At 40.0% G+C, this 24468-nt stretch overlaps 1 protein-coding gene and 1 long non-coding RNA gene across 5 annotated transcripts in view; one reads left to right on the top strand and one right to left on the bottom strand.

Annotated features, from left to right (window-relative positions):
- Nucleotides 1-11256: 11256 nt before the first annotated feature.
- On the top strand, nucleotides 11257-22886 carry LOC113908644. Its single transcript, XR_003515562.1, has 3 exons — nucleotides 11257-11373; nucleotides 12794-12858; nucleotides 22820-22886. It is a non-coding gene; the product is annotated as an uncharacterized LOC113908644 (long non-coding RNA).
- The window catches only part of WDR89 (WD repeat domain 89), a 106479-nt gene continuing 104076 nt past the window's right edge, over nucleotides 22066-24468 (bottom strand). For all 4 annotated transcript variants that reach the window (XM_027568959.1, XM_027568958.2, XM_027568960.2 and 1 more), the window contains exon 2: nucleotides 22066-23898. In XM_027568959.1, the coding sequence (XP_027424760.1) occupies nucleotides 22704-23867 (1164 nt within the window). In that variant the 5' untranslated portion in view covers nucleotides 23868-23898 and the 3' untranslated portion in view covers nucleotides 22066-22703. The remainder of the gene's footprint in view (nucleotides 23899-24468) is intronic.

The following is a 24468-nucleotide window of genomic DNA, read 5'->3' as shown; positions in this document are numbered from 1 at the left end:
GTGCTAGGATACTGAGAAACAGGGCAGAATCCACGGTTCTCTCTCTTGAGTCAGAGCAACAGGGGGCTTACCAGGGACTTATGGGAACCAGTGTAAGCAAAATAGGGGAATTGTTAGAATTCTGGGCAGGGCTGCACTTTGCCTCAGTGAGCAGGGACTTGCTGCAGGCCAGGAACACTCCCGGGGTCTTTCTTGGTTTCTGTCTCTTGCTGTGATTGTGCTCCAATTTTTGTCACACTACAAAGGGGATTTCTCTGAGGGCCAGGCCATGTGGTACAAAATGGCAGATCAAGCCCTCACGTTTGCATTGTCTTTTTTTTTTTAATTTTTTATTTATTTATTCATGAAAGTCAGAGAGAGAGACAGAGAGAGAGGCAGAGACAGAGGGAGAAACAGTCTCCCCACCTAGCAGGGAGCCCGATGCGGGACTCGATCCCAGGACCCCGGGATCATGAAGGCAGATGCTTAACCATCTGAGCCACCCAGGCGCCCGCGTTTGCATTGTCTTGATTGCAGAGAACAGCCAGGAGTTCAGCTGGGATCCCCAGAAGGAGACCCTGGCCCAGCTTAGGTCAGGTACCTATGGTAGTCCAGTCGGCTGTGGTCAGGATATCAGTCATGTTGCACAAAATGAATGTTGGGGGCTCTCTGCTGTTATTGCCCCAAAATAACACACAGTGATTGTCTACTAACAACACCTTAATTTTTCAAACTAAATTTATAATGGTAGAATTAATGAACTAAGAATATGAACATTTTTTAAGTTTTTTTTTTTTTTTGGAAGATTTTATTTATTTGAGAAAGGGACAGAGAGCGCATGCACGCCAGCATGCAGGGTGGGGCAGAGGGAGAAAATCTCAAGCAGACTCTGCGCTAAACACAGAGCCCCACAAGAGCCCCACACGGGGCTCGATCCCATGACCCTGAGATAATGACCTGAGTCAAAACCAAGAGTGGGACACTTAACCAACTGAGCCACCCAAGTGCCCCAAACATTTTCAGGTTCTTTTTTTTTTTCAATTTTTAAAAAAAAATTTTATTAAAGATTTTATTTATTTATTTATCAGAGAGAGAGAGAGATCATGAGCAGGGGGGAGGGGTAGAGGGAAAAGCAGACTCCCTGCTGAGCAGAGAGCCCAATGCAGGATTTGGTCCCAGGACCCTGGGATCACCACCTGAGCTGAAGGCAGACGCTTAACCAACTGAGCCACCCAAGTGCCCCTCATTTTTAAGTTCTTGATTGTTCTGCCACTTTGCCAACATGATTACTTCCTTTCTCATCCTGTCTAAATTTATAGGCCAAAAATTTGAAAATGATTATCACTTTCATCTTTTCAATCACAAAGCTAGAATAGTTAAAATATTTTCCACATATTTGATAGTCATTTGTATTTGTTTTCTGCAAATTATCTATTGGTGTTCTTTGCTTCTATTGTAGTTTTAGTGCTTTTGTGATTTACTTAAATGCATTTTTTATATACTGATTTTACATAGACAAGTATATGATAATTCCTTGGAGATTTCTTTCATTGCTAAGCAAAATTCTTTAAAAAGTCTTTCCCTGAAAAATTCCTCCTCCTGAAAAATCTTTCAAACAAAAATATTCCTAAGGTTCATCAAGGATATTTATTGCAGAATTTTAATAACAAAAAATAAAAACAACCTAAGTATGTATCAGTTGAGGGATAGTAAAATTATAGCATACTCATGCCATGGAACATTATATAGCCATTAAATATGAGGGACATGTATATGTATTTATATGGAGAGGTGTCTATAATATTAAGTGAAAAAAAGCAAGAATTAAAGAATTATATGTAAAACAGTACCCTATTTATATTAGGAAAAACATGATATATGAAATATATAGATATCTAGAAAAGGTAAGGATCCAAAAAAAGTCTGGAAGGATATACCTGGAATTGTGAATGGTGAATTCCTTTGGTCATGGTTTGCAGTTAATGATTAAATTATATGTTTAGATATTGTTTTAATTTTTTAAAAAGATTTCTTTATTTATTTTTAGAAAGAGAGCACAAGTGGAGGGGGCAGAGGGAGAAGGAGAGAGAATCTCAAGCAGTCACCACACTAAGCACGGAGACCAATGGGGGGGCTCAGTCTCACAACCCTGAGATCATGACCTGAGCTGAAACCGAGAGTCAGATGCTTAATGGACTGTACCACACAAGTGCCCTTTGTTTTCATTTTCCATAAGGAATATATATTACCTTTAAACTTTATTTCACGGGGTGTCCAGGTAACACAGTCCGTTAAGCATCTGACTTTGGCTCAGGTCATGATCCTGAGTGTGAGCCCCATGTCAGGTTCCCTGCTCAGTGGGGAGTCTGCTTGCCTCTCCCTCTGCCCCTTCCCCCTGTCCTCAAATAAATTAATTAATTAAATCTTTGAAAAAATCTAAAAAAAAAACTTTATTTCACAAAACATCTTAGACTTACAAATCACCAGAATGAATAATGTAATGTATCGCCACGTACCTTCCACACAGCTCTAGAAATAAATACCTGAACAGTGGAAGCCTCTTGTGTAACCTTTTCCATCATATCCCTTCTGGCTCAGAGGTTCCCATGCCCCTAAATCGGGTGCTTTTTATTCCCCTAATGTCACACTTTTACTAAATATGTACATATTCCTGAACAGCATGTAATAATTTTTGCATATTTTAAGATTGTAACAATTGGTATTATATATATAATTGGTATGTTATCTTCTGTAACTTATTTTTTCACTCAACATGATATGCTTTTATTTTTTTTAAGATTTTATTTATTTATTTATTTGAGAGAGAGAGAGAGAGATCACGAGCAGGGAGGAGGGGCGAGGGAGAAACAGACTCCCCGCAGAGCAGGGAGCCCAGTGCGGGGCTCAGTCCCAGGACCCCGGGATCGCGACTGGAGCCAAAAGTAGACACTTAACTGACTGAGCCAGCCAGGCACCCCATGATGTACTTTTAATTTAACCATGTTAATACAGATACTTTAGATCATTCCCTTTCACTGCTACATAGTATTCGATTTACAAATGTTCTGGAGTTTGTTCATGTTGCTTTGTGGTGGTTGGTTTCCAGCATTTTACTATTTTGAACAGTGATGCTGTGAACATTCCTAGGCCCATCTCCAAGTGTATGGTTTCTCAAGTTCTAGCAGTAGAATCAGGTCGTAGGCTGTGTGTTTCTTCACCCTCAAAAGATAGGGACAAATTGCTTTCCTAAATGATTGTACCAATTTACTGTCCCAGCAAAAACGTATCAGAGATTCTGTTGTTCTATAAACTCCTTACCCACTCAGAGAGCAGACATTTATCTATATATATTACCTTCTCATTTTTGTTTTGTCTCTTACAGTACACTTTTTAATTGAGCTTGAATTAATTTTGCTATAAGGTGTGTAATGGGAACCTAAATTGACTTTTTTTTTAACAAATAACCAATTTTCCCACCGTTGTTCATTGACAAGGCAAGTCATTTTTCATTAAACTTTTAGATCTTTTTCTTACTTATTCTCCTCTGATGATTCATCGGATTGAATTTCAGTATCATTTTGGAGAGTATCCTAAATAACCTATTGAGATTTTATTGTAATTGCATTAGGCTCATGAATTATTTGGGTCTAAAACTGGCATTCAACAGCTCATACCTCTACTCTCAAACTGAAATAACTAAACTCCTCACTGCATAAAATCAAGTACCTTCAGCCTGCTTCTGAAGTCCCCTATTATTTGTACCTGTTCTCACCTTTCAGGCTCATCATTCCAGCAGGCCAGTGTCTTCCTTGTCCACTAAGCTTTCCTTATTTATTTTTTTCCTACAAACTTTGCTCAGGAAGTTCCCTCCAATCAAGAATGCCAACCCTGGGCACCTGGGTGGCTCAGATGGTTAAGCATCTGCCTTCGGCTCAGGTCATGATCCCAGTGTCCTGGAATCGAGTCCTTCATCAGGCTCCCTGCTCGGAAGGGAGCCTGCTTCTTCCTCTCCCTCTGCTGCTCCCCCTGCTTGTGCTCTTTTGCTCTCTCTGTCAAATAAATAAATAAAATCTTAAAAAAAAAAATGCCATCCCTTTCTTCCATTCCCTTTGTTTTGTTTACTTAAACCTTTTCCTTCCTTCAAGGGCCAGCTGGGGTCCTAACTACTCTCAGGGTCCCAGTCAGCAGTTAGCCCACTATCTTGCATTGCTATTCAATCTTCTGATATGTCTGTATTAAATTTCTCTAATTCTATGATTGAGTTAACTAAAATAAGACAATGGGAGACAAGAGGAACTTGCCTGGAGAGAAGTCAGGAAGAACAGTTGCTGGTAAGAGAATCAGCAACCATGTTAGGCATTCCACTTCTAACATCTATAACCTTGAAGTGGAGAAAATAGCAGGACAAATGGAAGAGAGAAGGTCCTTCAACATCCCACCATGCCCTCACAGGACCAGAAAACAGTGGTGAAGCCAGATAATAGAGAAATCCAGCATCCGCACCATCAAAATGCCTTGCATTTGAATAGTGCTTTAGGGTTTGCTAATTTGCACACACATCATCTCATTTAACCCTTGCAATACTTTGAAGTGGTGACATATCTCCATTTTACAGGTAAGGATGCTGAGGATTCGAGGTTAAAAGTCACACAGCTAGGAATTGGCAGTGCCAGCTCTGCAAGTCCAACCTTCAAATGACCCCAATTCATCACTCAAACTCACCGTTGCTTCCATGTTAACTTTGAAATTTTTTAAATTTTATCTTTAATTGTGGCAAAAAAATCCCACATAATATGAAATTTCCCTCAACCATTTTTTTTAAAAGATTTTTTATTTATTTATTTGACAGAAAGAGACACAGCGAGAGAGGGAACGCAAGCAGGGGGAGTGGGAGAGGGAGAAGCAGGCTTCCCGCAGAGCAGGGAGCCTGATGTGGGGCTCGGTCCCAGGACCCTGGGATCATGACCTGAGCTGAAGGCAGACGCTTAATGACTGAGCCACCCAGGCACCCCTCCCTCAACCATTTTAAGTGCACAGTTAATCATGTTAACTATATTGATATCATTCTAGAATGGATCTCTAGAACTTCCTCATCTTGTAAAACTGCAATTCTATAGCCGTTGAACAACAGTTCTTCATTTCTCCCTTCCCCCAGCCCCTGGCCACCACCATGCTACTTTCTGTTTCCATGATTTGGACTACTCTAGATACCTCATATAAGTGGGATCATACAGTATTTGTCCTTTTGTGACTGGCTTATTTCACTCAGGTTCATTCATATGGTAGCCTGTGTCAGAATTTCCTCTTTTTAAAGGCAGAATAATATTCCCTTATGTGTATATAACCACACTTTTCTTTTTTTTTTTAAAGATTTTATTTATTTATTTGAGAGAGAGAGAATGAGAGATAGAGAGCACGAGAGGGAAGAGGGTCAGAGGGAGAAGCAGACTCCCTGCTGAGCAGGGAGCCCGATGCGGGACTCGATCCTGGGACTCCAGGATCATGACCTGAGCCGAAGGCAGTTGCCTAACCAACTGAGCCACCCAGGCGCCCCCTATAACCACACTTTTCTTATCTGTTCATTTGTCAATGGACACTTGGGCTGCTTCTACCTCTCAGCAACTGTGTAATGTTGCAATGAACATGGTGGATGTGCAAATACCTCTTTGAGATCCTGCTTTCAATTCTTTTGCATATATACCCAGAATGGGATTGATGGATCATATGATAATTCTGCATTTAATTTTTTGAGGAACGGTGTTAACTTTTAAGCAAATAGCCCCATTCTCATAGACTCTACTGAAATTTTGTTAAGAAGAGCATATCGCCTTCCCTTTAATTAAATTGAAAATAGCAATCATGCTCTTATATAACCATTAAAATATGTTTAAACTTCTTACTTAAGATGCATCAGTTACAACTTGGGCAACTGTAGATGCTTCCATTTCCTCCCAGTCTCAGTTAACACGTTCTTCTTCACTTTTATCACCAACCCCCACCCAGACCTCCTCTATCAGGGGCACTAGATGAGAAGATTCATGATGGAAGGACCTATCTGTTTTGTTCAATTCTGCACCTCAAGTAACTGGCACAGTGGCTGGCATATAATAAGCATTCAAAAATTGGTTAAATGAATTAATGAGTGGGGGCACCGGGGTGGCTCAGTCAGTTAAGCGTCTGCCTCCAGCTGGGGTCATGGCCTCAGGGTCCTGGGATCGAGCCCCACATCAGGCTCCCTGCTCGTCTGGGAGCCTGCTTCTCCCTCTCCCCCTGCCCTTCCCACTTGTGCTCTCTCTCTCAAATAAATAAATAAAATCTTTTTAAAAAATCTCTGACAAATAAATTAATAAAATTTAAAAAAATGAATTGTGAGTGCATGAATAAAAGACTATGTTGCTGGGTATTGTCAAAAAAATGGAACTTATCCTCCAAAGTGGATGGTGTCATTAATAAGAGAGAATAGTTTAGCACTTCTTGTGCTAAAGCAAAGAAGGAGGTAAAACACATACGGCAAAGAAACATTCAATGACATGAATTTTACCAGAATGAGGATACCATCTCTAGGATAAATTCTCTGATGGTAACACAGGATCATACCAACCATGAGGATTTGAAGAGCTTGGCAAACCCTTGGAATTCTAAGAAGGTCCTGCTAGATCAATAGGACAGAGCTCTAGGTAGAAAAAGCCAAGAGAGGGTGCTAATAGAGCAAGACTGTATTTCTCTTCCCTTCTGCCATGGCATGGACCCTGGTTAGAGAGCACTGGCAGCAAAAGCATTGTCACACCAAGTAGAAGATTTCCTGCTGGCCAGCTTGCTGTGCATTAGGCTGACTGATGCCCTCTAATGAGGACAGGGGTGTGGGATCAAATAGAGGATTAAACAAATCAAGGGCAGTTATTGTCTCATAAAAAAAGCAAGCTCTCCTGCTTAAAGGCTGCTGTCCATACATCTTTGGACTTGATATACAACTGTATGAAAGGAACTGGAGGAAATGGGATTACAGTGTATCAGCAAAACTTACATCTAGACTTAACAAAAATTGCATGAATTTTTAAAGGATAGAGGCACTAGAACAAATTGTTCAGTAGAAATTATGCTCTGCACATATCTGAAAAATGAATGAATTGTAGCTCTCTTCCATTCAAATGAGGAGATAGAATTCAAGTGAAAAGTATCTTCTGAAAGACATGTCCCCCCAAAGAGATAAAAGACAAGGTTAGGTTGCTTGATGATTATGTGAAATCTTTTCCCATTCTCTTAGTCATGAATTTATTATTTTTTTAATGATTTTATTTGTTTATTTATGAGAGAGCGAGCACAAGCTGGGCAGCGGCAGAAGGAGAGGGAAAAGCAGACTCCCCGCAAAGCGGGGAGCCCAACGTGGGGCTCAATGCCACAACCTCGGGATCATGACCTGAGCCATAGGCAAACTTTAACCTTCTGAGCCACTCAGGCACCCCTCTTAGTCATGAATTTAAATTCACACTAGCAGATCAATATAGTAAATAGTGGGACCTTTTTTATATATTGCCTAATAGAGGAGGCAGCGTGGTTTAATGGAAAAATGCTAACCACAGGTCAAAAGACTTGAGTTCTGACACTACTATTGCTTTGACCACATTGACCTTTCAGAAAATTATCAGTTTTCATTGCCTACACTGCCAAAAGAATGATACAAAGCCGATCATGTTACTCCCCAACATAAAATTCTTCATGGGCACTCGTCACTTGTAGGCAATGTGTGGGAACACTTCTGCCTAGTAAATTCATTATCTCACTCCAACTTACCCAAATAGCTTAACTTCTATCATTTGCCCCTCAATGCATGTCAGGCAGTACTGAATGACATGTAATTTCCTCAAATAACCACACTCATTCATGCTTTCTCTGCTTAAACACCCTTCTCCCATGTTTTATCTGGCTTCTACTCAACATGCCTAAGTGACAGCCTCTGACTTTCCTCTTGCAACTTCTATGTGTCCACTGACCTTGTCTATACTGCTATAATGACAATCGTATTATAATTAGTAATTTGCATGCCTGCCTTCCCATTAGACTCTTCACCACCATAAAAGTGATATCTTTTTATCATATAAATTCAAACGAAGTGTAGAAAGTAAAATGTCCTCTCAAAACCCACTCCCAAAAGCAGTTCTTGTTAACGCAGAGCAGGAACCATAAGTTTCCTTTGAATTTTCTGAACATAGGAGTGCCTGGTACTTAAGAGGCCTCAATAAACAGAGCTAAACAGGGGCGCCTGGGTGGCTCAGTTGGTTGAGCATCCAACTTTTGGTTTTGGCTCAGGTCATGATCTGATGGGTTGTGGAATCGAGCCCTACTTCGGGCTCCATGGTCATTAGGGAGTCTGCTTGAAGATTCTCTCCCTCTGCCCCTCCCCCTGCACCCATGTACTCTGTCTCTTTCTAAAATAAAATAAATCTTGGGGTGCCTGGGAGGCTCAGTTGGTTGGGCATCCAACTCTTGGTTTCAGCTCAGGTCATGGTCTCAGGGTCGTGGGATAGAGCCCTGTGTTGGGGCTCCATGCTCTGTAGGGAGTCTGCTTAAGATTCTCTCTCCCTCTTCCTTTGCCCCTTTCCGCCTTGCTCTCTCTCTCTAAAATAGATAAATAAGTCTTTAAAAAATAAAATAAATAGATCTTAAAAAAAAATAAACAGAGCTAAATGAATGAATCTATAAAATAAAGGTGGCATAACTGGCTGTACCAGCCAGCAGTATGTTGTGGGGATGGAATTCTGCACAATAATGACTATGAAAGTTCTTTGAACACTGGAAAGCATCATGCAGGTACAAAATTGTGTGACAAGTGACTAATGACCCTGGACCTCATTTTATCTGGCTTCTTGGTTTCAATGATGTTAATGTTGATGATAAAAAAAAAAATAATAATAATAGCTAACACTTACTGAGCACTTTTCATGTCTGAAGCACTGTCCTAAGTGTATTAACTCATTGAATTATTATAAGAACCTAAAAGGTAAAGACTATTAATTTCCCCACTTTTTTTTTAGATGAGGAAGCCAAGGTACAGAAGGCTATGTAACTTCCCCTCCAAAACCACAGAGGTAATGAGTAATACAGTCAGGATTTAACCCAGAGAATCTCACATCTGGATCCACACTCAACCCCATCACCTGGCTGCCTCCTATATACAATGCTGAGGTCCTAACAGGAGCCAGTTACTTCTCATTCTTACACTGCTTCTTATCTAGTTTTAGAATCAGAAGTACCTTTGCCTCTGTCATCCTTTGTTTCCGCACATATAAAATGGGTATATTAATGGCCCCTATCTCACAAAGTTATTTGTGAGGATTATCTCCAACTCTGCCTCAGGCAGCCGAGCCAGGAAGGGGATCAAACCTAGAACCCAAACCTAGACCCTGGAACCAGTGACTGATCACATTGCAACAGAGCAGCAGGAAAGGAAAACAAAAAGACCACACTGGTGCAGCAAACAGTAATCTTAGTCTAGGATGAGCTCAGCCTCTATTGACAAGTGTATTTGTGGGCAGATGTATGCTGAGAACCAGCACTCTAACTCGGCCCTTTTCAGTCAGACTAGGTGGCCAAGTAAGCAGGTTGCCATGAAGAGAAAGAGCGTTCACAAGATGGGACCCTCACTTCTTTTTTTTTTTTTTTTTGATTTGCAAGAGTTCTTTATATTTTCATATACATTTACAACAAAATCCAGAAGAATATGAAAGATATGACCCTTTTTTCCTTATATATGTTGCAAATATTTTGAATTGTATTTTTTTTAAGATTTTTATTTATTTATTTGACACAGAGAGAGACACAGCAAGAGAGGGAACACAAGCAGGGGGAGTGGAAGAGGGAGAAGCAGACTTCCCGCAGAGCAGAGAGCCCGATGTGGGGCTCGATCCCAGGACCCTGGGATCATGACCTGAGCCGAAGGCAGACGCTTAATGGCTGAGCCCCCCAGGCGCCCCGGGACCCTCACTTCTTATTAATTCGGTTCTTTGATCAATACCAGTAATGGTTGATGGCTTCCTATACCTGATAGGACAGAAATGGAAATGAAACTCTACAGCATGTCACACATGTAACAGCAGAGGTACATGTGTTAAGTACTGTGGAAGCAGGGAGAAAACTGCACAGGCAGGTGCTTACAGATGGTGCTTGGATCTGGAAGAGCCTTCAAAGCTTGTAGAAAACTCAATCCAACTTTCAAAGGAATTGCCAGGCAGAGTGTTATAGCTCCATCCAGCCAAGCAACGGTACAGTCACACCAGGCTCGGGACCCTGTAGGAATCATAGCTACTGAGGGTCTCCAGGGAAAGAGTACTTGGTTAAACCCCCCTGTTGGGATCTCATTCAACTCTTGGGCCAAGCTCCATTATTGTAAAGCCCCTAAGGAAATGTGGAGCCTTTATTCTGTCCTAGAGAAGAGAAATGAAGGCACAGATGGCAACTTCATACACAGTCTAGTTTAATCAATGAGGAAGTTACTGGAACCCAAAAAAAAAAAACAAAAAAAACCAGACTCAAATTAATGCAGCATTGCCTGTAGGCTAGGTACTAAAGACAGAAGGTAGAAAACTGACAAATCTGCTGTTAACTGAATAGCTAAATGAATAGCTAAAAACTAACTAGGAAGTTTTTCCAAGGCAGTCTTGCAAATGCTCTGAATGTCAGGGAAAAGAATGAGCCTTTAGAAGGAATGAATGCACACAACTGCAGGGTGAGTCAACAGGGCGGCCTTGAAGTGGCACTGAGGAACACTTCTTTAGAGTAATAATATTAACAACTTCAGCCATACCTAGTGATATCGAGTCTAGAAAACAGCACAGGGAAACCTTGTCCTCAGAATTAAAACAGTGAGAAATCAAGGCATAATAGATGCAGTGAGCCATCTGCAGAGGTAAATCACCCTAAGAAATGCTTCGTGAATGTGTTTGCAAAGAAACTTGGGAAGACCTGAGTCCAATGCTCGTGACTAAAATTAACCACGTATTTAATGCCTCTGTGCCTTCGCACATGTTCTTCCTTCTGCCCATTTTATTGTCTGTTGCTCTTTTCTCCCCTTTCTCCAGCCTATCCGGTAAACTATTTTTCTTTCAAAATACATTCCAGGCATCATCTTCTCTTAACCTGTGCATGAGAACAGAATGAATCTTTTCCTCCTCCCCCCTACTTTTGCACTCTGTACATCTTCTTTTTATTATTAGTTGAGACTCTGTTTCCATTGGCATATTGCAGGCTCTCGGAGGGCGGAGACCAAATCTCCAGCATCATCCACTACAGTGCCCAGCCCACCAGACAGTGAGCTGGTCCACTCAGCTGATCCACTGAGTGGACCAGAAGAGGGGAGGAAGGATATGTCTCCTCTAGAGGTGCATCAGGATCTTTGGGGTAAGGTTGGGAGGTATGGTGGTTTGCCAGATTGGCATATTGAGTATTGTCATAAGCTTAGGGGCAGCATCAGAATCTACACGAACCATGAAATTTTTATGTTTATTGAAAGAGAACTCTAGAGGCCCCTGGCTGGCTCAGTCAGTGGAGTGGGTGGGTCTTGATCTCAGGGTTCTAAGTTTGAGCCCCACACCAAGTGTAGAGATTACTTAAAAATAAAAATCTTTTTTAAAACGGGAACTATAGCCTTTTTTTTTTTTTAATGAGAAAGAGCAGTTTAGTAGGGAGACAAATGTGTAAACAAAAATACCAAGTTACTATAAAAGTTACACACAAGGTTAAGAGCTGGTATAAAGCAAAGGGAGGATTAACTCCCTAGATGGAGATCAAAAAGTTTCAAGGAGGAGGAAATGATTGAGCTGGGTCATAAGGACAAAATAGGAGTTTGTCAAACAAACCACCAGGCAGAGCTCTGAAACAACCTTACCAAAGCATGGAAATAGTATAACATTATAAATATTACTTTGTGCTTACTCTACTCCCAGATGCTGTCCCCCCCTTTTTTTTTTAACTTTTTTTATTTATTTATTCATGAGAGACAGAGAGAGAGAGAGAGAGAGAGGCAGAGGGAGAAGCAGGCTCCCAAGGAGCAGGGAGCCCGACGCGAGACTCGATCCCAAGACCCTGGGACCATGACCTGAGCCGAAGGCAGATGCTAAACGACTGAGCCACCCAGGCGCCGCCCCCCCCTTTTTTTTAAGATTTTATTTCTTTATTTGAGAGAGAGAAAGAGAGAGCACAGTGGGGGGAGGGGCTGAGGGAAGCCGACTCCCCACCAAGCAGGGAGCCCCCACAGAGCTCAATCCCAGAACCTTGAGATCATGACCTAAGCCAAAGGCAGGTAACAGCAGAGGTACTGAGCCACCCAGGCACCCCAACTCCCAGACAGTCTTCTAAGAGCTTTTACATGTATCAGCTCATGTAATATTGCCAACCATCTTAAAAAGTTCATATAATGCTACAATTGTAACAGAGACTTAAAATACAGAGCTAAGCAATAGAGCAGTTTCTTTCTCCACAAAACCTCAGGGTCCCAGACTCCTTTTCACCAACTAGTCTAGAAGCTAGTCGCAGCCTTTATCCTTACAGACCAAGATGTTGGGTAGCACTCCAGCCATCACATCCACATTCCAGACAGCTGGAGAAGGGGCACAGGGAACTCAACAGCTGTCATTTTATGCAGATTCTTATATCCCATTGCCCCAACATAGTCTTATAACCACAAACACTTGTAAAATATTCTGGGAAATAATCTTTATTCTTCATATTACATCCCCACCTATGATTTGGAGTTTATAACTATGGAAAGGGAGACCAGATAATGGGAGACAGGAGTTTCCATGGCTACTCTTATCTCCAGTTTTCAGATAGAGACACCAGTGTGAAGTGGGGCTGCATTTTTCATGATGCTTTCAAGGATTTCAAGTAAGTTTTGTTTTTTTGTTTTGTGTGTGTGTGTGTGTGTGTGTGTGTGTGTGTGTGTGTTTTGCTTAAGCATACAATGTAAAGTGGGAAGAATGAAGGATGATGGGGCTACAAAGTTAGATGATTTTAATTCTGACAACTTTACATGATTAAAAAGATAATGGGCAGTGTAATGCACAAAAGCCAGGCAGCACTAAAGTGCAAAAGACATAATGTATGAGTAATCTCAAAGCTAGATAATTGAGTTGGTTTGTGGATCTGAGAGATGGATTAGTAAAATGGGTCAGTAATTGAATAGCAAATTGATTCAATATGACATTGCTGACTGCAGTGGCAGAAAATTATATAAAGTTTGCCAAAAGGACAACAAATATCATCTGACACATTTTTAAATTTCTCCTTTTAAATGTGTTAAATGTCTCCCTCTCCTCTAAATAATCACCCAATAAAGGTAGAATAGTTTGCACTTTAATGCATGTTGATGGAAAAAAGTAAAACAGTGCAGGTTAATTATTGCCTCATAAATATCTTACATTTATTTGATTCAATGTTCAAATGAGAAATATTTTGAAGAAATCATACACATGACTGAAGTCAAGTAGTACCTATAGGAGACACTGTTGGCCACCTTCTCAGCAACTACTCATGAAGCCCAACCTACTTTTTGCATCCTTCCCTGGACCTATGTGCTTCAGAAGAGTATATGTTATCCCCAGCCCCACAGGCAGCGAATTATGATTGGGCCAATTGGTGGTGATCGCATTTCTCCTGATAGCGACTATTTTAGGCATCTGGGCACATAAAGAAATTCCGGCCGATAACACTTGCTGTGAGGCTTCTCAGAAAGTGCGTGTTTGTGTGTATGTGTGTGATCAATAATAAAAAGGATCATAGACGAAGAAACACTCTCTTTTCCATTGGACATAGTCGAATGTGGATGTGATCATTTACTGATAATAGTCATCTTGTGAACTTGAGGCTGACAAGATGAAGATTGGCAGAGCAGAAGAATGGAAAGAATTTACATTCTTGCTGACAATCCATCTTGGAAATGTTCCACTTCTGAACTTATGTGAGGTAATAGGTTCCTTATATGGTTCATTTGAATTGAGCTGCTATTTGCAGCCAGAAGTATCCTGATATTCTACCATAAGGTATGTCTATAATAAAGATCAAAGAACAAAAGCAGCAGTCCCCCATCCAATCTCTCCAGCCCAGCTCTTCTCTAGAGGGAATCCCTTTCAACTTGTTTAGCTTTTTTTGGCAAGCAATGTACTTACACGCTTCAAGTGTGCTTATAGTGCTATTGTCTTGATTTATCCACAGAAAAACTGTTGACTTTCTACTATGGGAGAGGAAAACCAAACATTTGCACACCTTTTACACTTCTCTTCCCTGCTCCCAATAGTTTTACAAATTTTGATTAAATCAATATTGTGTTACATCATTATGACTACATAAATATTATTCACCAGTGAAGGGTTAAATAGTGTACTGAATCCATTTCTTTTCTTATACATTTTTTTTGTCCCCACTCTTGTTCATATACATGGCTTTCTGAGTGCATGTTATTAGTTCTTAAACTCTCCAACAGATGTGTAATATCCTTTGGAAGTGATTTTTTTCTTTCCCATTAAAATCTCTTTTCTACTCTTTCTCTCCTCTTTTTTCTTTTTAAGATTTTATTTATTTATTTGAGAGAGAGAGAATGAGAGAGAGAGAGAGCACATGAGAGGGGGGAGGGTCAGAGGGAGAAGCGTTGCGGGACTCGATCCTGGGACTCCAGGATCATGACCTGAGCCAAAGGCAGTTGCTTAACCAACTGGGCCACCCAGGCATCCCTCTCTCCTCTCTTTCTAATTTTGTAGTTCTAAAAGGTATAGAGTGATTGTTTAAGAGTTCATTTCTCTAATTACTAAGGAGTTTGGCCACCTTTTTAAGTCCTTCCAAAATTTGCCTTCTCATAGTCTTTTTTCTTTATCTAAATTCAATTAGCCAACACATTGTACATCATTAGTTTCAGATGTAATTTCAACAACTCATCAGTTGCGTATTGCGTTTCATAGTCTTTGCTCATTTTTCCACTGGCATTGTTTTCCATTATGGATTTGCAGGTCTATAGTCTATAGTCTAATTTAACCACTTGTTGATTTAAAATATATTTTCTCGCACTCTGTTTTTTGACTATAGATTTCTGGGGACCAGAAATACTTAATTTTGATATAAAATTTCTTTCGTTTTTCTTTATACTTCATACTTTTGAAGTTTATTTATTTATTTATTTATTTTAAGTTTTTATTTATTTATTTGACACAGAGAGATACAGCAAGAGAGGGAACACAAGCAGGGGGAGTGGGAGAGGGAGAAGCAGGCTTCCCGCCAAGCAGGGAGCCCGATGCGGGGCTTGACCCCAGGACGCTGGGATCATGACCTGAGCCGGAGACAGACGCTTAACGACTGAGCCACCCAGGCGCCCCAATACTTTTTGAAGTTTAAGAAGTCATTTCCACTTGTAGGTCACAGATATTTTCCCATACTTCCTTGTATTAAACTTATAGTTTTCATCTTTTATCATTTAAGTCTACCATTTAAGGAATCTAGTTTTTTTAAAAAAAAGATTTTATTTATTTATTTGAGAAAGAGAGAGAGAGAGCACAAGGGGGAGGGGCAGAGGGAGAGGGAGAAGCAGGCTCCCCCCACAGGAGGGGGAGCCCGATGCGGACCTTGATCCCAGGACCCCGGGATCATGACCTGAGCCGAAGGCAGACACTTAACTGAGCCACCCAGGTGCCCCACATCTTCTGTCTTTATCGGAATTTTAAAGTTTCTCCAAATAGTTCTTGAGTATTCTTCTTAATTCCTTGATACTTTTTAAATTTCCTGCTATCGTAAAATGATATACTTGAGATTTTCGTAGGCTGACCTTGTTCTGGCAGCTTTGCTGAAACTCTTATTAGTTGAAAGAGTTGTAAAGGTAAGTCTAGGTATGTATCATTTGCATATTGGGTTTTCTAGGTATATATCATTTGCAAAGGACTTTTTCCCCCTCTCTTCCAATCCTTACATGTTATCATACTTTTTCTTTCCTTATAGTATTGGCCAGAATTCATACTATTGTGATAAGCTTCCTCATTGAATCTTGGTCTTAAAAGGAATGTATTTAATCTAACACTTCTCCAAAAAGAATAATGTCTACTCAAGATTTTGATATATAACTTTAACCAAGTTAAAAAATTATTCTATCATTAGCATGTTTATATTTTTCATAAATAGGTGTGAAACCCTACTGTGTTTTTATCAATTAAGATAATCATGATTTTTTTTGTTTTGTCCATTACTGTGATAGATTTTTTTTAAAGATTTTATTTATTTGACAGAGAGAGACACAGTGAGAGCAGGAACACAAGCAGGGGGAGTGGGAGAGGGAGAAGCAGGCTTCCCGAGGAGCAGGGAGCCCGATGCGGGGCTCGATCCCAGGACCCTGGGATCATGACCTGAGCTGAAGGCAGACGCTTAATGACTGAGCCACCCAGGCGCCCGATAGATTTTTTTTTTAGGATTTTTCTTATTTATTTGAGAGAGAGCACAAGAGCACAAGTGGGGGGAGGGGGAGGAGAGGGAGAAGCAGGCTCCCAGATGAGCAGGGCGGCTGAGGCAGGACTCCATCCCAGGACCCCTGAGATCATGACCTGAGCTGAAGGCAGATGCTTTAACCCACTGAGCGACCCAGGTTCCCCTGGGATAGATTTTTTTTTCTTAAAAAAAATTTTTTTATTATGTTCAGTTAGCCACTGTATAATAGTACATCATTAGTTTTTGAGGTAATGTTCAACGATTCATCAGTTACATATAACACCCATTGCTCACCACATGTGCCCTCTTTAATACCCATCACCCTGCTATCTCTTCCCCCACCCTGTGATAGATTTTCTGATGTTGCATCATCCTGAGATAAACCTTTGTTGGTCATATTTTTTATTATTTTTTTAAAGAATTTATTCATTTACCCGACACACAGAGAGCACAAGCAGGGGGAGCGACAGGCAGAGGGAGAGGGAGAAGCAGGCTCCCCGAGGAGCAGGGAGCCCGATGTGGGTCTTGATCCCAGGACCCCAGGATCATGTTGGTCATATTTTTTTAAAAATACACTATTGGATTTGGTTAGCTATTTTTAACAGTGAATATATATTCATAAACAAATGGACTTCACTTTTTTCTTCATTTTCATCTGGTTTTGGAATTAAGGTTATTAAACTTAAATTCCATTATGTCAAGGAGTGCCTGGGTGGCTCAGTTGTTTAAGCATCTGCCTTCGGCTTGCGTCATGATCCCAGGGTCCTGGGATTGAGCTCCAGGTCAGACTCCCTGCTCAGCAGAAAGTCTGCTTCTCCCTCTGCCCCTGACCCCCCTTGTGCTCTCTCTCTCTCTCTCAAATAAATAAAATCTTAAAAAAAAAAATACCAATTCCACCCTGGTTTTTTGATTCATATTTGTCTGGTATATATATTTTTTGGTAATAACTTCATTTGGGTAAAATTCATTTAAGTGTACAATACAAAAGAAATAAAGTGTACAATGTTTTTTTTTTTTAAGATTTTATTTATTTGATAGAGAGAGACAAGCGAGAGCAGGAACACAAGCAGGGGGAGTGGGAGAGGGAGAAGCAGGCTTCCTGCGGCACAGGGAGCCCAATGCGGAGCTCTATCCCAGGACCCTGGGATCATGACCTGAGCCAAAGGCAGAGGCTTAACGACGGAGCCACCCAGGTGCCCCACAATGGTTTTTACTATATTCAGAGTTGTGCAACTATAATCACCATCAGTGATGCATCACACCCTCCCCCCACAAACATCCACCAACCCTCCCATTTTCCTCCCACCTCCCAGCCCTAGGTAACCACGAATATATGTTCTTTTGTTGTTCTTCTTCTTCTTTTTCTTTATAGACTATATGACTATTCTGGACTTTTGATGTACATGAGATCATCCAATTTGGTCTTTTGTGGCTATTTTTACACAGCATGTTTTCAAGATTCATCTGAGTTGGAGCATGTATTAGCACTTCTTTTCTTTTTTTGGCTGAATAATATTCCATTTATGGATATACCATAATTTACCCCTCCATCAATTGATGGTTATTTGGATTATTTCCACCTTTGGCTATTATGAATGATGCTATTATGAGCACTCATGTACAAATTCTTGTGTGGACTTATGCTTTCAATTCTCTGCAGCATATACCTAATTTGGAACGGCTGGGTCAAACAGCAACTACTGAGGAACGGCCAGACTGTAGCCATACTATCTTACATTCCCTAACAGCAGAGCAGTGTATGAAACTTTCAATTTCCCCATAAGCTCACCAACGTTGTTTGGATTATAGCCATCCCAGTGGGTGTGAAGTGGTATTGTGGTTTGGTTTGCATTTTCCTGATGACCGATAACGTTAAGCATCTTTGTGTGTGTGTTTACTAACCATTTCTGTATCTTCTTTCGAGAAATGTCTATTCAGATCCTTGATCATTTCAAAAATTGCTTTCTCTTATTATTGAGTGGTAACATTTTAAAAGTGTTTTGAATGCAAGTTCTTATCTGATATATTATTTGCAAATATTTTTTCCCATTCTGTGGGATGGTATACCTTTCCTCATCCTTTACTTTTTTTTAGTTTTTTTTTAAGATTTTGTCAGAGAGAAAGAGCGAGCGAGCACAAGCAGGGGGAGTGGGAGGGGGAGAAGCAGGCTCCCCGCTGAGCAGGGAGCCCAATGTGGGACTTGATCCCAGGACCCTGGGATCATGACCTGAGCTGAAGGCAGATGCTTAACTAACTGAGCCATCCAGGTATCCCTATTTTTAATCTTTTAAAAACTTTTGTTTTTAGATGATTTTTAATAGGAGGGTCTCTTTTAATTGGTGGGTTTAAGGCACTTATTCTATTTTCCACATGGTCAGATGCATTGGGAAACCTGTCAAGTTCACTTTTCTCCCCGGACTTCTCCCTCCTGGTAGCTGATGTCCTCTTTTTCCAACCTGGACTGAATACTGTGGGCCTGCTGCAAAGCTGTTATCCTGCCACTATGAGAGGAATCGGTGCCCCGATTCCTGGTATCTCTTGTCTTCCTTGATTTATTCCTTTATTCTTTGTAGACTACATCCTCCAGTATCCTTTTTCAAAACCTGCATAGAAAGTAAAGTTTTAAACCTCACATGTGGGGGCAATAGACCTATAGAATTGAAGGTTGAAAAGCAATTATCTCCTAAAATCCAAAATTTTAAATTCCTCAGTGGCCAATGAGTGTGGTTAGCAATGGATATTCTGTTAGGGAAATAAATTTGGTTCCTTAGTTTCAGAGAGCAAGGAAAAAACGTTCACTGAGCAAGGGATGTCTCAAAAAATTTATTGCCATATATTTGCTTCGTGAGTTTGGAGAGCTTAAGTTCGGATAGCAGGAAATTGTCCTCAGAAGTTGGAACTTTGATTCACCATTTTGTGTCATCCAGATTTACTAATGAAGAGTCTAATTCACGGGGCGCCTGGGTGGCTCAGTTGGTTAAGCGACTGCCTTCGGCTCAGGTCATGATCCTGGAGTCCCGGAATCGAGTCCCGCATCGGGCTCCCTGCTCAGCAGGGAGTCTGCTTCTCCCTCTGACCCTCTTTCCTCTCGTGCTCTCTATCTCTCATTCTCTCTCTCTCAAATAAATTAATTAAAAATCGTAAAAAAATTAAAATAAAAAAAAGAGTCTAATTCACATGTTATCCTTCTACCTAAGTGATTGCTTCCTCCCCCTTCTTCCTTTGGAAATTTTAAAAATTTTCTCTTTGTTCTTGGAGTTCTGACACTTCAGAGTACTATGCCTTGGTGTGGGTCTTTTTCATTTATTATACTTGACACTCTGTTGGGCCTTACAATCTGAAGACTGGAGTTCTGGGGATAGTCTCTAGTGTTATTTCATTACAACTCCAACCTTTACATTTTTTTTCACATTGTAAAAACCGATAATCTGATATTAGACCCCTATATTTATCTTCTGTGGCTTTAATCTTTTCTCTCACTCTCTCTCTCTTTGAGGTCTATTTTCAAAGGTATTTTCTCACCTGCATCTTCCAACTCTATTCATTACTTTTTTGGTGGGGGCCAGGAGGAGGGAGAGAGAAGGGCAGAAAGGGCAGAGGGAGAGGGAGAGAAAGAACACTCAGCAGGGAGCCCGACACAGGGCTTGATCTCACAACCCTGAGATCATGCCCTAGCCGAAATCAAGAGTCTGACACCCAACCTACCAAGCCACCTAGGTGCCCTCTATTAATTACTTTTAAATTTTAAATATTTTTTAAAGTTTTACTGTTTTAAAAACTGTTTCATTTCCTGTTGTTTTATAAATGCAATGTCTCCAAGTCTTTTTATACAGCTTTTCTACTTAGTCAGCATTATCTCATATCCTAAGTATCTTAAAAACATGGTTTTTCATTTTTACATAGTGCTCCATCAAAAGATCAAAATGTACCAAAGATTTTAAGCAGCATGAGACATTATCAAATCTGTTTTCTACATTCAGCCTAGAAATAGTGGGAAGAATGAATTGGAGCAGATTAGAGCCAGGGTCTGTAATCTAGGAGAGAAATGATGAAAATCTTATCTAAGGCACTAGTGGCGGGGGCGGGGTAAAGGCAAAGGAACAGCAGACAGATTCTAGGAGGTGGAGTGGCACAGGACTTGGTGATTGACTAAATAGGAGAAAAGAAAAAAATCCAGAATTAACCTCAGGTTCATGATTTGAACAACAGCAAGAATAGGTGAATCTTTTCAAATAAGAATTACATATTTTGAGGGGCACTTGGGTGGCTCAGTTGGTTAAGCCTCTAACTAGAGTTTGGCTCAGGTCATGATCTCAGGGTCATGAGATCAAGCCCCACCTCGGGCTCCCCACTCAGTATTAAGTCTGCTAGAGATTCTCTCCTTCTCCCTCTGCCCCTCCTGCTCATGCTCTCTCTAAAATAAATAAATAAATCTTTAAAAAAAGAGAGAATTATTTATTTTGAGTATGTTTAACAGTGAATTAACTATTATTCCCTCTCAAGTGAGTGAAGCTGGATCATACCTACATGTAAGTTGCATTGTGCTGTAGAATACTATTTCCCCTAGTGCTATGGTGTCCGAGATAAGTCATTAACATTTAAAGAGAAATGTAAAAGGTTCTAAAGTAATGTTTATATTTTTCATGACAATATTTTTAGTTGAAAAGATAAAAAAATGTTTTACAGTATCTTCATAAATATTCTTATCTATAAAAAGATATTTTTATTTGTAATTAAACATAAGAAAACATACCAAACCTTTAGAGTGACCAACTTTTTTTTTAAAGATTTTACTTACTTATTTGAGAGAAAGAGAGAGAGAGCGAGCGCGCATGCGGGAGCTGGGGAGGTGCAGGAGAGGGACAAGCAGACTCTGCTCTGAGCATGGAGCATTGTGCAGCTCAATCTCACAACCCTGAGATCACAACTTGAGACATCGAGAGGCAGATGCTAAACCAACTGAGCCACCCGGCACCCCAAGTGACCAACTTTTTAATTAAGATTCTCTGGAGGGGCGCCTGGGTGGCTTGGTCATTAAGCGTCTGCCTTTGGCTCAGGTCGTGATCCCAGGGTCCTGGGATCGAGCCCCACATCGGGCTCCCTGCTCAGTGGGGAGCCTGCTTCTCCTTCTCCCACTCCCCCTGCTTGTGTTCCCGCTCTCGCTGTGTCTCTCTCTGTGAAATAAATAAAATCTTAAAAAAAAAAAGATTCTTTGGAAAAATATTTAACAGTAAGGATGAAAAAACCGTCAGTCAACAAAAATTCAAGTTTAAAATTATGGTGTCCTCCTTTCTCCAGCAGCACCTCCTGCATGGCCCCCACTCCCCATGGGCACCAAAGTTTAAAATTATGGATGAAACACCATGAAAGAAAATTTTATCATAAAATAGTAGAATATTTTGAAATAAAAAGTCATTCTGCTATTATAAATAGTTTTGTTTTTGTATATTCCCTTCAAATCTCAAAATGAATTTTGCAAGATAATTTCCATTTCATCAATGAAATATCTGCCTATTTTTAACTGTTTAAAAGTATAGATGCAAATGGGGTGCCTGGGTGGCACAGTCCATTAAGCATCTGACTCTTGATCTCAGCTCAAGGTATAGTCTCAGGGTTGTGAGTTCAAGTCCCGCACAATGGGCTCCACGCTGAGCGTGGACCCTACTTAAAAAAAAAAAATCTATCCAGACAGATAGATGCAAATATATACTAAATATATTTTTCTTAAATAGATGCAAATCATTTTATTTCTAAAAAACTTTAGTTCTATTTAGAATCATTAGAATATTTACATTTAAATACTCCAACATAATCTATGTGTATTAAGCAAGTTGGAGCTCCTACAGAAAACAGTCTGATTTGATTTTATAAATAATGAAGATGATTTAAAATGTAAAAAAAAAAAACTGAATTTAAAACACATAGCTCAAACCACCTGATTTTTTTAAAGTCACACCAGCCATCTACTTCTAAAAAGTCCTTATCAAAGCTATTTCTTTAAACCCAACATTTACTAACTCAACAGATGGGTTTTAAAAATGAGGAATGTAATTTTACTTTCAACTCACTGATTATATACTCAACTGGCAGCTTAAAAAAAATAATTTTAGAATACATGAAGACCTGAATTAAACCATTTTCAACATTTTTCCAGGATTGTTTGCTAACTGGCTTGTTTTTACATATAAGCTTTAAACATATCTATCACAGGTAGTACACAAAAATAACTACTTGTAACTATAAAGCCTCTCAAGTAAACTCCCAACATAACATCACTGCTTTTTCCTTCTCTTGTAAGAATCATTACTGTGAACTCGAACTCGCTGGGACACAGAGGATGCTATTTTCATGCTGTCTTTCTTTGTAAATGTCTTCCCTATTGCTCCAGGTTTCCAAAGTAACAACTGTGCATCTTCTCCTCCGGTTAGCAAAGAATCATCCTGCATATTCCAAGAGAAAGAACGGACTGTAGCAGCATGCCCTCCACGAAGGCTGGTCACATGGATCAATCCTGATATAGTGCAGCTCATCAAGTGAATAATTCCTGTGTTTGTTCCTCCAACAAGAAACAATTTGTCCATTTTTTCATGATATAGGCCACCAATTAAATAGTCCAAAATACCTTCTTTCAGATTAACTACTTCTCTGACATCCTGGATGTTCAAACATGTAATTGGTTCATCAGTATCCAGATGATTAAGATCCCACCAACAAAATCCTTCATCATGCGTCATGCAGTAAATCTGTTTATAATCCTTCCCAGACCAACCAATACAGCTTACTGATGAAACGGAGTTACAGGTTGTAACCAGTGCATCTTCTTCATTATCAACACTAATATCGAATACATTTACCAGGCCATCAGTTGAACCCGAGACTACCATGTTGGGATTGTTGGGATGGAAGCACACTTGAGTGACATCATCACTATGAGTCTCTGAATATGCTCCAAGTGGGTCTTTAGTAGTAGACAAATCCTGAGAATTAATTCTTGCATCCCAAAATACCAACAATGCATCATCATCCACTTTTTCTGTACCAGCACAAATGACATGATCGTTACAGTTGATATCAAAACTAATAAAACTATTGGAAGGGTAACCCTTGAACAGCTGGACAGGTTTTTCACTGGCTAATCGAGCATCCCAACACTTTACAGTGCCATCGGTACATGATGAATATACACTGTCACAAGAATTTGCAAATTTAACTCCGTTAAGAAGCCCAGGATATCCACTAAATTCTCGTAGTATGTTTAACCTTTCTTTATCATATATTCTGATTGATCCATTAGAACATAAAACAGCAACAAAGTTTTCTTTTTCTCCTTGTACAGCTTTTGATGTATCTATACTAAGCAAGTAAGCAGGCGCTTTAGTTTCTGAGGAACGTTTAACAATGTTCAGATTAGCAAACTGTTCCTCAATCTTCTCCATGTCAGGAGTAGCATCCAAGCGTCATAAAAATCTGTAATAAAAATACAAAAATTAAAATTAAACACAAAGCTTCTCCAAAGTTGTAACTGAATCAAGATCATTTTCCTGAGGACTGGCACAAAACAATAGAAATAAAATCTATTCTAATATTTTAATCTTTCCCTGCCATATAACTAAAACTTAGTTGCTTCCTTCTAATTCAATCACTCTTGAATACTGAATCTACCGTATATACCTTATGCCAGTAAGAGAATTTTAAAACATGTACATATACTGCTCAGTAGTTCCTTTTAGCTTACACCCAATTATTGGTCCTACTCATAATTCTCAGCATTAGCCAGTATCTCTACTTCGGAATCATCTTCTCCCGGCCCCAGCTGCCTGATGCAACTTTTAGAATTTAAAATGTGGATGTGAATGCAGAAAAATCATCCCCCAAAGATGTCTATGCCTTAATCCTTGGAACCTGTGAATGTTAGGTTACATGCAAAGAAGAATTGAGGTAGCTTACTAGTTGATCTTTAAAAAAAATTTTTTTATTATTGAAGTATAGTTGACACACAATGTTACATTAATTTCAGGTGTACAACAGTGATTCCAC

Source organism: Zalophus californianus, chromosome 6 (assembly GCF_009762305.2).
Source record: "Zalophus californianus isolate mZalCal1 chromosome 6, mZalCal1.pri.v2, whole genome shotgun sequence".
Classification (NCBI taxonomy): Eukaryota; Metazoa; Chordata; class Mammalia; order Carnivora; family Otariidae; genus Zalophus; species Zalophus californianus.
Note: the sequence above shows the minus strand (reverse complement) of the source record. Positions and strands in the feature narration are given on the sequence as shown.